A 15,644-nucleotide genomic window follows, 5' to 3' on the forward strand; every position below is an offset into this window, starting at 1 on the left:
ACCTCATGCTGCCGTACCACATCACAAGTTTGAAAGCCAAAGGAGTTAGCTAGTTAGTTTTTAACAAGCATGAATCACCCAGTGCTGTTAAAACTGTTAGTCCTGCTACAACTGATGTTCAACATCTGTTTCCTCAGAGACAGTTATTTCCGTTATGCTGTAAATTTTAGGGAATCCCCTGGAAAACACAGATGAGACAACCATATTGTTTGTCATATGCAAATGCCATTAATGTTCTCCCCAGATTGTACTTCCTCAAACAACGTACAAGATTTAAATACACATTTGTATACAACTAAGAATTCCCCATCAGCCATCACATGATACGGTAACAGCTATCAGAGACTAATGCTACCACCAGGTAAAACGTAGACGATTCTGAAGTGTCTCCTCTCTGCTGATTAGACACAAAAGAGGTTTTACCAAGCATTATATTGCACCATAAACTAGTATTTGAGTTCTCCCTTATGGACAACTCATAAACATGCTGAGCAAGAGCTGCATCCTGAGGGAAAACGGTTTAAACGTATCCCCATCTGCATGAGCGTTTCTATCCAAATGATGATCACACATTTTTATAGTTGTTGCAAGATTTAAAGTATTTTATCAGGTGGAAATTATCATTAAAAGTATTTGTGAAAATCCTTATCCTGCCTTACACCTTATCCAGTAAATCATTAAAAAAAAAAAAAAACTTGAAAAGTCTCGGGGGCTTCAAATATTATCGTGGACAATTAAAAAAGAATAATAAAAATAAATAAAAAAAGTTAACCACAGATATACACAACATTTTTATATGAACTTTATGTAACACTTTAATGTAAACTATGTTCATATTGGTCAAAGCATCAGGATCTGAAAATGAACTTTGAAGAATTAATTTTTCAGAATTGATAAAATGCACTATTGTTCATTTTTGCAATCGTTCATAATGCATTTAACTAGTTCAAAAAATATTTAAACAACTTTAAGATGCAAAATTTAAAGCATCTATTAATGTAGATAAAAGAACTTGTCATTGTTAGTTTATGATACCTAATGCATTAACTAATGGTACCAAATTTAACTAATTTTACTGTAAAGTGTCAGTCTTTCCTGATATTTTTTCGCCCAAATAACGTTTTGATTAAAAAGGCATAAAATTGAAAAAGTGATTATTGCACATTCATATATTTTCTTATGTATACTATTACAAAATTTGCATCTGTAAGATTTAAAAAAATAAGTTTTTATTCAGCAAGGATGCATTAAATTGATCTATGTGACAGTAAAGACATTTATAATGTTTAAGATTTCTGTTTCAACTAAACGCTGTTCTATTCTAGTCCTGAAAACAATTTATCAGTCTCAACCAAAATATTAAGTTCAATTGTTCTCAATAGATTGAAAAGAATATCAGCATATTAGAATGATTTCTGAAGGATCACATAACACTGAAGACTGGAGTAATGATGCTGAAAATTCAGCTTTATCACAGAAATACATTTTAAAATATGGAAACAGTTATTTTCAATTGTAATATTTCACAATGCTACTGTTTTTACTGTATTTTTGATCAAATAAATGCAGCCTTGCTGAGCAAAACAGAGGTCTTCAAAAAACATTTAAAAGTCTCACAGACCCCACACGTTTGAATGGTAGTGTATTGTATATGATCTTGTAATGCACATCCTTTTGTAAAATTACAAACAAAAGGAACGGATTTGACACCCCAGCTCATAATAAAGTTTCAAAAGTCAACGTATTTGTTTTTTATTGAGGCTTGTGTATTTATCCATCATCTATACAGCACTGTAGGATACACTCATTTAAAAAAAAAGTGCAAGACTTAAGTCAGGTTGCGAACCTCCACTGGGCGAAACTCCCACAAACGCATCTCATTCTGCAATCCGCAATGATTTGTACAATTGTTTAACAGCTGGAAAGCGATTCAGCTTCCCTCAGAAATACTGTAAAAACTCAAAGCATCCCACTGGAAGCAATTCCTCAACATCACTTGATCATCTCGCAGGGAGGATCTACTCATCTGCACATTTGTCTCCTTTTCTTTTTTGTTTGTTTCAAGTTCCTTTTATGGGAAAATCATGTAAAAAAAGTTGATAATCCAAAAAAGGCCCAATCCTGATAATCCATTTGATACGTAATGTCAGGAATCATTTAAGAATGCGCTCTGAGGTTTTGGGATGTGAGGAACTGTAGCAGTTTCTCAAACTCAGTGAATAACACATGCTCATCAGATGTGAAGAACAGTATATAGCAGATGGTAGTGACGGTGGGGACCTTTCTTCTCCCCAAGTGTCCATATAAAAGAAATAGAGTAAGCAAAGGAAAACTCTAAGTTGGACTAATGGTCATAGGTTCATTCGTAGATGCTCTGGCCTTTTGGAGATCACAGGGTAGACCTGCTGCTTAAACTGGCCCACGCTGGAGCCAGCGGGTTGCCTGATGGGAAGAGGGGCGGTGGCCTCGGAACTAGCCTGGACCTCCATCTGATCCATGGTGGACACTTCTGTGGGGGACTGAAGGGTGGAGGATCCGGGTAAAGTGGGACCTCGTGGCCAACAATCTCCTGAGAACTTAACCGGGCTGAAATGCAAATGCAAAAGTGAGGAAATTGGTTTTCAATTTGATTTTTAAAAATCTGTGTCATTTATAAGTCAAAAGCTGTGATTACCTGACAGGCGTTCGAGGGCTTCCCAAAAACCGGCGAGGTGAACGAATTTTTGGCTCAAATGAGAACTTCTCCTTTAGATTTTCCAACACAGATGGAGCTACATAGGTAAAACCCTGCAAGAATTTTAAAAGAAAATATACGGAAAGCCCCAACATTTTTCAAAACAGATAAGCAGGACAGTGAAATTATGACTTGGCTGACTTACCAAAAAGACCTGATTTGCACTTTCGCTCAGCGTGGAGTCATCAGGACTGTCAACAGGAGTCTGGCTGGTGAACTTTGAATCAAACTGGCTCACATCGTCAGCAGATTGCTGTCGAAACAAAACATCAGGTCATGTAATTCATATATACTCAGTTAACCTGTCAGATGGCGGAACACACCACAAACGTGACTATAGTTACCAAGAAAGGCTTGAATGGTGGTTCCACTTTACGCGTGAGAAGGTCCTCCCAATTAACGTGTCGGAAGAAGGGATGAGTCTAGAAGACAAATTCAAGCAAATTAAATCACAAACTAAAGTCCAACACTTCCAGGGGTTAAAGCAAAAAAAAATCCTAAGCCTGAACTTTTTTCCGGGGGCGGGGGCAGCACATGCAAAGCATGCAATGACTGTGGCAACTTTAACATTTGAAAGGATACTATGGCAAAGTTATCGCTTTCTTTATTCAAACTGATTTTTTTTTTCATGAATATATGGTTGACCTGAAGAATGAAAGCTGTATCATACACCGCTTATTGACACTAAGGGTGTGACAATACACTTAGCTCACGAGATGAGACAAAATACAGATACTTGGTTCACTAGAACGAGACAATATTTTAATACTATTTTTAAGAAATTTTCAATGACAAAATATTTGTATTTATTGTCTTTTATTTTGAAATCGCGATGTACATGGCATATTTAGAAACAGGTTGATGTATTCTCCTGTGTTGGCAAAGGTTTATAAATGATTTACGTAACAAATCTAGTGAGATAATAATGCACACTGTTTTTCCAGATGAACGTTAAGCAATTCAAATTCACAGCATATGCAGAGGAAGAGTTTAGCCCCTTTCACACATACAGTCTTCACTGGTAAATTACCGGTAAGTTACCATTAAGAGATCATGTGTGAACAGGTCCTTTTCAAAAATCCCAGTAAATTTGTTCTGGCAATCATATCGTTTTATGGAGATGACATGATTACTCTGAGCTGTTTACAAAGCTCCGCTGCTTTTTAATTAGTTATCCTATGTAAATATGCGCTAGATGGACATCTTTGACCATTGCGCCTCGCAGCTTTTTGTCGCGCTTCTCCATTCATCAGGGCTGCGACTCCTCAATTGGATACTATTATGCGAGTCTCGTGTTTATAAGAGCAAAACATTCTGATTGCTAGTAAATGTTAGTTTGGTTGAGAGTGAAAGCTGTGCTCCTCTCATACCATTGGTAGGCGAACTCATGGACTCAAAAGTGATATCAATCAACAAATTTTTTTTTTTAATGTTTTAAATGAACACTTGCCTGATTAGGTTTACCTGATTATCCATACAGCATTTTTAGAAAAATCATGTTAAAATGTATCAAATATGATACATTAGGGTTTTAAGGAACGTTTATTTGTTCACATCTCAATAATCATTGTATTATATGTAGGGATGGGTATCGTTAAGGTTTTAACAGTATTACTATTATCGATACTGCTTATCGATTCGGTACTTTAACGGTATTCTTATCGGTACTTTTGTTATATATATATATATACACATACACATACACACACATATATATAGGGCTGGACGCTATGGCCAAAATTGATATCACGATATATTTCTTCATTTCGGTCGATACGATATAATTCCGATATCGATATGAACACTATTTATCTGACATAGAAATCTTTTGTAACATTATAAATGCCTTTATCATCACTTTTGATCAATTTTAAGCATCCTTGCTAAATAAAAGTATTAATTTCTATAATTTCTTTCCCAAAAAAATTATAACAATTATACTGAATGGAATAGTGTATAATGTTACAAAAGCTTTTTAAAACAGCCACAGGCCTAAAGTGTAAGCAGATGTTTGAATGTTTGGTAACTATCAACTATCATAATTAAGCAGGGCTTTCATGTTGCGCGTGCTGAAGCTCCTCCGCGTGGGCGCGATCTCGCTTCTGAATTGCGAATAGCAAAAATGCATCATAGACAAATGTTTGAAAAACAGCTGGCGACTCTGGTGAGATAGAATTTGCAAGATAATATATATATAGCAATAATAAATGTATGTGTGTATTATTAATTTCTCCAGTACCGATAGCAGAACCGTTAACGTCAGAGCTTATCGATGCTCCGGTCTTTAATAATTGTACCCATCCCTAATTATATGTTTTGGCCCCAACAATAAAAACTACAGAGCTTAGATCATAAATATCTTAGTAAGACATATTATTGGAAATTATAGTGTGACAATTTTTGTTTATGCAAGTAGTCATCTTAACGGTTATAAAGATCTCACTGTTTACATTACAAGTAACAGAGGCTTCAGAATCTTTTTGGCCACATGAAATAACAGCAACTGCACCAAATTGCATAGTTCAGTTTGGGCTTCTAAATAAAATGTTTATTTTTTTTATATCATACTATATGAGCCATAAAAGCCTGATGTATCAAATATGACACTCAACTTTTTTTTCATGTCAGGCCCTACAGGTTTAAAATGTTGACTTTAACGCTGATGTTGATAAACAGACCTGTACTTCTGTTGCATCTCCAGATCCAGCCCCGAGCCGAGATGAGGCATTTCTTTTCAGTAGCTGAGCACAGTAAAATTATTATTACAATATAACATAAAAAGACTTATTAAAAAGCTACAAAATTCAAATGCGCAACATACAATAAGTGTATAAGTGGTGAAAAATAAAATAATGTTCACCTACCCTTTTGAGAAGGTCCCTGGCTTCTTGTGTGAGGTAGGGTGGGAGGTTCAGTTTGCATTTAAGAATTTTGTCAATGGTTTTTTTACGGTTCTCTCCTGTAAAGGGGGGCTAAAAAGGCAAGAAGAAAAAAAATCCTCATCAAAAGAAACATCCATTTATAGTAGGGAAGTTCAAAAACTTCAAAATGGACTAAAACAAGTGTTCACAAACTTTTTGATGCTAAGAACCCCCAGATACAGTGATTGTGAGAGACCTCACTGACAAATATAAAGCTAACTGTATTGTGTTATGGATAAAAATCTATTTATGCTGTGTGAGAACAAATTTAGTGTAAGTTTTGTTATTTATGTAAAATTTATATATATTTTAATGGACCCCTTACCACACCTTGCAGCCCCTAGATGGTGTGCTGCCTAAATAACTAGCTTAAGGAGCCAGTAAACTTCTTTAAAAAAAATTACTTAAAATTAAAAAGACCAATAGAAAAAAAAAAAATTCTAATTAGATTTTTGTTAAATATTAGTCAAGCTCATTAATTGGTTATTGAAATTAATTCAGAAACATAAATACATAAATTCCAGAATGTAAATTCAAAAACCAAATTAAAGTATTGCAGGCTAGTGCACTGCGCCAAGACATTTATACTCACTGCTCCAGTTAACATGTCATACATCAAAGCCCCCAGACTCCACCAGTCAACAGCCCGATTGTGTCCGCTTCTCATGAGGATCTCTGGAGCCCTGAAATAAAGAAATTTTCACACTACTGTAGAATCCATCTAAATGCATGTCACACGGGCACGTCAGGCAATGAAAAGTGACATTTGGAAAACAGGAAATTAGCTACTTAGACGTTACAAGGATGTAAAGATTTAAACGTCTCTGACATGTATTCAATAGTGCCGCAGAAAGTGTGTGTCACTGTGCCATCATGAATCGACTCCTTACACAGCCCGAAATCAGTCAGTTTTACATGTCCTGTGAGAAGACAAAAAAAAAAAAACAGACTTATTATAACTAAGCATTTCTCAGTTCATTTTCAAATTTACTCCTATCTAAACCACAATACGAAGCAGCCAAACCTTGGTTATTGAGCATGATGTTCTCCGGTTTGAGATCTCTGTAGATGATGCCTTTCTGATGCAGATGCCCGAGAGCCATAGAGATTTCAGCCAAGTAAAAGCTGCATGTAAAAACCCTGAGCATCATTCTGATTATCTTCCTTCATCTCATCATGTTAAATGTAAGGCCTATTGTATGCATGTGTCGGTGTTCATGTGTCCTTGAAAATTGTTTCAAAAGTTGACACTTCAATAAAACACTACATGTTTAAAGTGCTAGTCATAATTAAATTTTAATATAGCAAGTTTATGCTTTCAAAGTCACAACTCATCAAATCGCCCTTTCTTACCAGGCTGTGTCCTCCATGAAAATCCCCTCTCGCTCAAGCTGCATGAAAAGCTCCCCACCTGCAAAATAAAAAAAGGCTTTTACCACAAATATCAGTTTTAAGAGCAAACAGGGATGGATGGATGGATGGATAGTAAAGCTTCACCACATCATATCACACTGCAAATGTACCATTTCAGCACACAAATTGCAACAAAAAAAAGTGTTTCAACGTTATTAAATAAATATAATTTTGCATAAAATGTTTAAAAAAAATTAAAAAAATTAAAAAAAAAAAACATTCAGAAGGAATGCCTTTCAAGGGCAGAATGTATTCCGCAGCAACAGGAGGACAGTGGAAAGATTGAAGTTATCTATCCCTATGCGACAAAGGTTGTTCTTGATTCACAAACCACTTAGGTATTCAAGGATGAGGTAAAGTTTGCCACCCGTCTGAAAGGCATAGATTAGATCAACGATGAAAGGATGCTTGACTTCCTCTAAGATGTTCCTCTCTGCTTTAGTATGCGCTGTGTCCTTGGCGTTGCGTACAATCATAGCCTACAAGAGGCAGAATAGAGTGACACTGAGACATTGCCACAAATCTAAATTACTGTATTCAAATCAAAGGGATTTGCTTAACCTTTTTTAAGACTTTCATTGCAAATATTTTTCCTGAACCTGCACCAGACACTTTCCGAACCTGGAAAACCTACAAAACATACCGAATAAAAGGTTCAATTCAAGCCTAGTCAGGTTCAAACAGAACATTTTAGTATTATGTATATGGTATTATAGTTTTTAATAATGCTTAGATTTTTATTTTTTATATTTGTTGTTTACTTTTGTTGTGTTTTTTTATTTATACATTTTTAATGTTTTTAAATATTACTATTAAAGGATTAGTTCACCCAAAAATGAAAATTAGGCTGCGTTTTACTCACCCCCGAGGCATCCTAGGTGTATATGACTTTCTTCTTTCAGACGAATGGGTGTTGCATTGCTTCAGTCCAAAAGAAGTTAAATAAAAAGCGTAAAACCATAAAAAAATACAGTGTCTCACACGGCTCCGGGGGGTGAACAAAGGCCTCCTGTAGCGAATCGATGAGTTTTTGTACGAAAAATATCCATATTCAAAACGTAATAATCTGAATCTAGCTTGCGCCAACAGTTGTACACGGAAGCAGCTCCAGGCGGATGACGTATGAGGTCAGCGCTGCGCCTGCGCTGGTGAGTCTCGTGAAAACCAACGTTTGTTAACAGGAGCAAAGGAAGCAAAGTTTCCTTACTTTAGCAAAGGAAAACCAGTCCCTTCTTGGCTTATATCGAAATCCTCCGACATTCTTCTTTACAAATCCTCGTTTTGTACTTCTAATTCTTGACCGTTGTTTTGTTTTGATCTCTCCGCTGCGTTTCCGTGTGCGTCACTTCTGAGCGGCGCATGCGCCAAGCTGACCTCATACGTCATTCCCCCAGAACTGCTTCCAGTGTAAAACAGTGAGCGCAAGCTAGATTCAAGTGATTATTACGTTTTGAATATGGATATTTTTCTAACAAAAACTCATCGATTCGCTACAGGAGGCCTTTGTTCACCCCCCGGAGCCGTGTGAGACGCTTTCTTTTATGCATAGGCACTTTTTATTTAGCTTATTTTGGACTGAAGCAATGCAACACCCGCTGACTGCAATGATAGAGCTTGAGAGATCAAAGACAAATTTTGATATAACTCCAACTGGATTCGTCTGAAAGAAGAAAGTCATATACACCTAGGATGCCTCGGGGGTGAGTAAAACGCAGCCTAATTTTCATTTTTGGGTGAACTAACCCTTTAAGGTTTAATTTATTAAATTCATAAAAATAAATTAAACCTAATTAGTAACACTGATTTAGTTTTATAGTTAGTAATTTCAATGCTTCAAATTGAAATTTCTATCTCTGTAGTTTTATATTTATATATTATTTGTTTATAGTTTTAATTATAGTTTATTTCAATTCACAAACATATTTTTAACAGTTTTAGTTTACGATAGTAAACTAATTGGTTGTAATTTAATTGGGTGTGTCTGTGCTGGGGCTGCTCCAGGACAGGTTTGAAAACCCCTGGTATAAAGTCATATTTGTGCTCTTTAGCCTTTTAACATTTTAACACGCTTCTGTTTTTACTTTTAACAATGTACTGTAATATTGTAATTGTGTTCAGTACAATGTTCAGTGATTTGGAGCTACGGTATAGTGTGCAAAGTGCTTTAAAAATAAATAAATAAAATGAAAATATTTTAAAGTGCTACATTAATTTAAAAAAAAATACCTTTCCATAACCTCCTTTCCCCAACACACGGAGAAGCTCAAAGCACTCTGTACAGATGTTCTCAGTGCCTTGGTTCACATTGTCCTCTGATATCTCAATCTTCTCACAGTCGTCCATGTTACTATAAGAATAAACCAGAAATAAAGTGATTATGTGCATTATTCCTAGGGCTGGGCGATATAGCTAAAAAATTTATCAACGATATAATGTTTCATATCGTTCGGTATCGATAATTATTGACATTTTTTATAACCTTTTTTTAAACAAAGAGCAATAGAAAAAAATGTTTAAATTTAACCACTGTATTTTTAAATTAACCCAATTTATTGAGACAAACAACAAATATTTTTTGTTTTAACAATCACACAAAATAACAATTAAATATCTAATTTCTAATGTTTTATATGCAGATTAAATAGGTATTAAGTAAATTTTTTACATTCCGAGGCCACAGGAGGGCACAATGAGCAAAATAATGTAGTGCATTTAAAAATTGCATAAACAATTATGAACAAAACAGCATCATGTATTTATGTATTGCTTAATCCAAAGAGCCGAAGCGCCATTCACACAGATTGCATTTAAAAACATGAGACGCAGTGAAAAGGAATAAACCTCCACAAATTCGTTATTTGTTTTCTAAAAGTTTAAACCGTTTTAACTTTGCATGGCTTTCTATACATCTCTTTTGAGATGCGAGTGCAGCAGTCATATTTGTTCGTCTAAAAAATGCGCTGAATATGCATCTGTGTGGAATGGCTTGGTTTGGGTTTTAACCCGCGCCACTGATGACGCTCCCTGATGCACACCTAACATTCAAATGCAAATGTTTATTTTAAATTCGACTAATATTCATTCTTTATTCACAATTTCCTCATCACAGGCAGGCACAGCACTCATTTCAGCATGTGTTCGTGTTTGCTGTCTGCGTCACTCATAGCACGTGCCTATATCGTGCGCTATATCGAACCTTTTTTCTATCGTTATCGAAGGTGTACCGTCGATAAATATCGATACCGTTTTATCACCCAGGCCTAATATTCCTCTCATCTGCATTAGAATATTGATGCTGTTTATTTTTCTAGCTAGTTCCTTTTAGAATCTAAGAAACATTACTAATTTAAATTAAAATACTAAAAAAAAAAAATCTGAATTTTTTATTGCAACCACTGCGCATACTTACAACTCAAAGCCACTGCACTGATCCATGAGGTCACTGATCTGAGCCTGCCGAAGAGAGGTGTGAAATGCATAATCAATAAAGGCTCAATTCACTGCAATAGTGAACTGCAATTATGTCGGGTGGAGAGATGATCAGTGCACGAGCAGATAACGTTACGAGGCAACAGCTGGCAGCACTTCTAGTCTGAACATGAAAGCGTAAGGGCTCGGATTTCGCAATACTATTCCCAGAAATCCCATAAGATGACATGCACCATCTATGGTCTTGTAACTCCTGATTGACTGATCCTCGTAAATATAAAATGCATATTAACGAAGTCAATAATTAATTTTAAGCAATATGCATGTATACATCTAAGGTACGCTGCATTGCATGTTTTGATGTGAAAGGAAACACATACATGCAGCCCTTTAAATTCCCTGTACTGTAACGTTACTGTACGTTACTGCCAAGTAGCAAGCTCACATAAAACACTATTAACTCCAGTTTGTATCTTTGACTACTGCATATAAATCATATTTCAGCACTTAAAACGCAAATATCTCTGACACATGTGTTGACAGGCAGAATATCAGTTATTCAGTACATGAAACACACTGTAGAGTAATCGCGTTAGCCTGTTAGCATAACATAAAGCAGCCCGACGCTTGTTCCTCGGGCCTCGGGCCTACACTCTGAACACTCCCGCGTGCCGTTTCCATCAAAACACCGTTTTACCTCCTCCAGCTCATCATCGGAGACATTTTCCTCTGGCTGGTCCAGATCGATGTCGAAAACGCCAGCCATCGTTGATTTCGCTGCCCGAGATCACTTCTAACCGCGTAAGGAGCTCGCGCTTCCCGCCTCATGGACATGAACGCAGCGTCGCCATGACCAGCATGGAGTGAACGCGACCTGACGCCCCCGCGCGGAGGAATGCGGGAAGTTACTCGCGCTCGACTTCAAACTGTTTTTATGAATGTCATTGCCACAAAAAAAATGTATCGGAATACAAAACCCATAAATAAATATATACATAATAATATAATATATATATTAATATAATAATATTATTTATAGAGTATTATTTATATTAATTATTATTTGTAATAATAAGTTGGTCCCCCACCCACAATGTGACTTATTTAAATTGTAAAATATTTTCATGCTATTATTTGTTGCACTTAAAAAAAGCTACAATTAGTAATGAGAATCTAAGGAGATATATATATATAATATTATGCACACCCACACACACATATATATATATATATATATATATATATATATATATAATTTATTTAATTGGGATGAAATGAGACCTAGGCATGTTTAGGCGAAAAGTATGTTTTGTGCGCCATCTGATGGTTGTAGAGTTGATTTTAACTCTAGCTCCCAGCATGCATCAGTTCCGACGCGTGCAAATCTGCATCCGCCTTCAACTGCACTCAGATCCTCTGCTTTTACTTTGTAAAAGTTTTCAAAAGTAGTGTCTTAATGTAATTTGATATTGCGCGGTTGTTTTTACTCTCCACACAGTAAACTGAGATCCAGTGTGTACTGTCGTCTCCTTGAGTGAGAAGGTGACCGTTGCTATAGCTACACTTTCGGGAGTTGTGTTTTAACAGCGCTGTCATGATGCGCTTTTGTCGTGTCGTTTGATGCTTCATGTCGACAGATATGTCAGTTGTAAGCTTACAGCTGGGTCAGTGTGGGAATCAGATAGGACACGAGCTCTTCAGTGTCATAAGCGATGATTCCAGTGGACCAAACAGAAAGTACAAGCAGTGCAGTGATGAGAGATTCTTTTATGAGACATCTACTGGAGGTAGGTTCAACTCACTCATATTTGCCAATGCCTCTGTAATATTTGATATTTATTAGGTTCTTTATGTTTAACAGGACTTGTGGCGCGGTCAGTACTTGTTGATATGGAGCCCAAAGTTATCTCTCAAGCAATAGCCAAAGCTTCAAAATCTGGAAGATGGCGATATGGAGACAAGGCACATTTCTCCCAGAAGCAGGGCTCTGGAAACAACTGGGCGAATGGGTAAGCTTGACATGTGTGTTTGAGCTTGACATGTGTGTTTGTCATGTGTGAGTTTATTGTTGTTCTCTGAAGGTTCTGTGTTCATGGACCACATCATGAAGAAGCTGTGGAGGACCTGGTTCGGATGGAGATGGAGCGCTGTGATCGTCTGGCTGGGATTTTCACCATGATGAGTGTTGCAGGTGGCACTGGTTCTGGTGTGGGTACCTACATCACTCAGCGTTTGAGGGACTTATACCCCAACTCCTTCATCCTGAATCAAGTAACATGGCCCTATGGGGCTGGTGAGGTAGTGAGCTTTTTGAATTTTAAAATGTTAGTGGTGCAGAAGCAGTTTGGGTCAATGAGATGTTTTTTTGTCCTGATCTCTTAATTTATTCAGAAATGGCTTAAAATGCAATTCATACGTACAATGATTTGAATACATATCTTCTATTATGAACATTTTTTTAAATTTCTGAGCTAAAATTCATATAAAATTTAAAAAAAAAAATATGTATAATTAGGGCTGTGCAATTAATCGCATGTGATTGTCATGCACATCTCGTCAGTAAAGCCGGTTCCATGATTGGTAGTAAATCTCCATCACCTGCTTTCAGACTGAGCGGCATTTACTACACAGAGCTGTAGTTCACTGACAATTAGGCAATATCGCGTTCATAATCGTAGATGAATCGCATTCGATTATGAACGCGATATTGCCTAGCATGTCAGTGAACTACGGCTCTGTGTATTAATTGCTGCTCCATCTGAAAGCAGGTGATGGTGATTTACTACTAATTACAGAACCGGCTTTACTGACGAGATGACCTTGACAATCTCATGCAATTAATTGCACAAATTAGTCCATATTTAATTAGATAATGCCACATTTGCATATATAAACATAACACTCTAGAAAACTTGTAATACAAAAACCTCTTAATGTGCTGTACTGGTGAAGTATGGTTGTATATTAGTTTTTTACACCCTATTTCACCTGTGGTGTCTTGCCTTGAGTGGAATAAAAAATGTTAAAACCATATTAAAACAGCATGAATACAAAGAGTACATTTCTAAGAACTTGGTACATGTGTTCTAAACCAGTGTTTCCCAACCGGGGTGCCGCGGCACCCTGGGGTGCTGTCTGTCGAGGGCAGGGGTGCCGTGTAAAAGAATCATTTTTTAATATTTTTAAATTGCAAAAATTTTCAAAAGAGCATCTATTATATAATATCCATTTCTGATGTCGCCAATATTTGTTACTTTGTTTTCCTTTCCAGGTGATCGTGCAAAACTACAACTCTGTGTTGACGCTGTCACACCTCTACCAGCTTTCTGATGCTATTCTGGTTCACGAGAATGACACTGTGCACAAAATCTGCAGCCGGCTGATGAACATCAAACACATCTCCATCAGTGACGTTAATAAGGTGATCGCTCACCAGCTGGCCAGTGTACTTCAGCCCGCTTATACCGCTGATTCAACCTGCCATTACAGCACAAACCCCATCGGTACAAATGACTCACAGTTCCCCTCCAATTTCAGACAGTCATCAGTCAAAATGACACTCCTTTACCAGTGTTTATCTGCTGTCTGCAGGGGAATTACTGAGTTCTTTGGTGTGTCACCCCGAGTACAAACTGCTCAGCTTGTGTAACATTCCTCAGATGTCCAGCACGTCTCTGGCCTATAGTGTGTTTAACTGGCCTGGGCTGCTGAAGCATTTACGTCAAATGCTCATCGCCAGCACAAGGATGGAGGAAGGTGAGTGCTGTGAAGCCATATATCCATGTAAATATTTGGAAGGATATATATTTTTTTAAATGACACATAAAAAAAGAAATGCAAAATATTACTTCATTGATTGTCTGCAGAATGGTTTTGTGGAACTTGACTCTCTTTCTTAAAGGAATTGACTGGACAGTAAGCTCCCCATCAGCAGTCACATCTGGAGGAGAGGGTGCAACGAACAGCAGGCATAAAAGTTTCAATTTATCACTTGCTAATCTTCTAATACTACGGGGGAAAGATGTCTCTACTGCGGTTACAGGTAAGCAGATCTCCAATCTACTTTCATTCATTAAACAGATAGTCAACCCAAAAATGAAAATTGTCATTTGTCTATGTCTATCTATTCAAAAATTGACATTTATTTTTTCAAATAAATAATTATTTGAAAATACATAAGTATCCATACTTTTTCAAGGAACATACACTGGTCCAACAGTGTAAGTTGTCTTAATTTTGGACCGTAGTGTATGTTTCTTTAAAAAGTGTGGATGCTTACATATTTTCAAAGAATTATACAATGTATTGTTTTGTAAGTTATTTTTTAAATATATGTGTGTAGAAATGTGTGTATGTGTTGTGTACACACAACTGATTTAAGTTGTTGTATCTCTTTATCTCTGTTAAATTGAAGAGACTTGTGTTAAGTGGCTCAGGCACTGTATGTTATTTCTTGTTTTCCTTCCTCTGCCAAACGGAAAAAAAAATATATATATATATATTAGGGCTGCCCTCGACTAAGGATTTTTCTGGTCGACTAGTAGTCGTTCATTTGAAGCATTAGTTGACTAATCGCACATTTATTAATAAACTGTTTAAATCATTATAATGACCCCTTAAAGGGGTCATATGATGCGATTTCAATTTTTCCTTTCTCTTTGGAGTGTTACAAGCTCTTGGTGCATAAAGAAGATCTGTAAAGTTGCAAAGACTAAAGTCTCAAATCCAAAGAGATATTCTTTATAAAAGTTAAGAGTCAACCACGCCCCTGAACCTGGTAGAGTAGACTACAATGCCAGCTGTTCTGACTCACAGACTGGAAGTACGTTTTTTATATTTAAAGAATTTGCCACTGACGATTCAAACGCGAGTTTTGAGCAGTGTAGAGTAGCGTATGCCTCGTTTATTATGGGTTTTAATGTTTTTGTCTCGTCGCTCCGGCCGGGACAAGGCATCACAACATGGTAAGGGGTGTAACATTTCCGTCACACGCTTGAGGTATATTCAGCCAATCACAATGCACTGGATAGCTGGCCAATCAGAGCACACCTCGCGTTTCAGAAAGGCGGGGCCGGAGAAACAATAATGTACAGTATGTGGAAAATAATGTGTTTTTTGAACCTTAAACCGCATAAACACATTTCATT

At 36.7% G+C, this 15,644-nt stretch overlaps 2 protein-coding genes across 2 annotated transcripts in view; one reads left to right on the forward strand and one right to left on the reverse strand.

Annotated features, from left to right (window-relative positions):
• Nucleotides 1–1,736: 1,736 nt before the first annotated feature.
• On the reverse strand, nt 1,737–11,373 carry LOC107659922 (ribosomal protein S6 kinase beta-1-like). Its single transcript, XM_016449029.1, has 15 exons — nt 11,195–11,373; nt 10,478–10,521; nt 9,295–9,415; nt 7,630–7,698; nt 7,400–7,547; nt 7,009–7,066; nt 6,680–6,780; nt 6,485–6,575; nt 6,248–6,338; nt 5,599–5,706; nt 5,413–5,475; nt 3,079–3,156; nt 2,880–2,987; nt 2,675–2,787; nt 1,737–2,586 (listed from the first exon to the last, which is right to left on the reverse strand). The coding sequence occupies exons 1-15, from the start codon at nt 11,261–11,263 to the stop codon at nt 2,352–2,354; spliced, it is 1,497 nt and encodes a 498-aa protein (XP_016304515.1). The 5' UTR covers nt 11,264–11,373; the 3' UTR covers nt 1,737–2,351.
• Nucleotides 11,374–11,849: 476 nt separating this feature from the next.
• The window catches only part of tubd1 (tubulin, delta 1), a 4,572-nt gene continuing 777 nt past the window's right edge, over nt 11,850–15,644 (forward strand). Inside the window, exons 1-6 of the mRNA XM_016449053.1 lie at nt 11,850–12,284; nt 12,359–12,506; nt 12,579–12,795; nt 13,769–14,000; nt 14,089–14,253; nt 14,399–14,539. Coding sequence (XP_016304539.1) covers nt 12,125–12,284; nt 12,359–12,506; nt 12,579–12,795; nt 13,769–14,000; nt 14,089–14,253; nt 14,399–14,539 — 1,063 coding nt within the window. The 5' untranslated portion in view covers nt 11,850–12,124. The remainder of the gene's footprint in view (nt 12,285–12,358; nt 12,507–12,578; nt 12,796–13,768; nt 14,001–14,088; nt 14,254–14,398; nt 14,540–15,644) is intronic.

The sequence above is a fragment of the Sinocyclocheilus anshuiensis genome, unplaced genomic scaffold (assembly GCF_001515605.1).
Source record: "Sinocyclocheilus anshuiensis isolate Anshui unplaced genomic scaffold, SAMN03320099.WGS_v1.1 scaffold1241, whole genome shotgun sequence".
Taxonomy (NCBI): Eukaryota; Metazoa; Chordata; class Actinopteri; order Cypriniformes; family Cyprinidae; genus Sinocyclocheilus; species Sinocyclocheilus anshuiensis.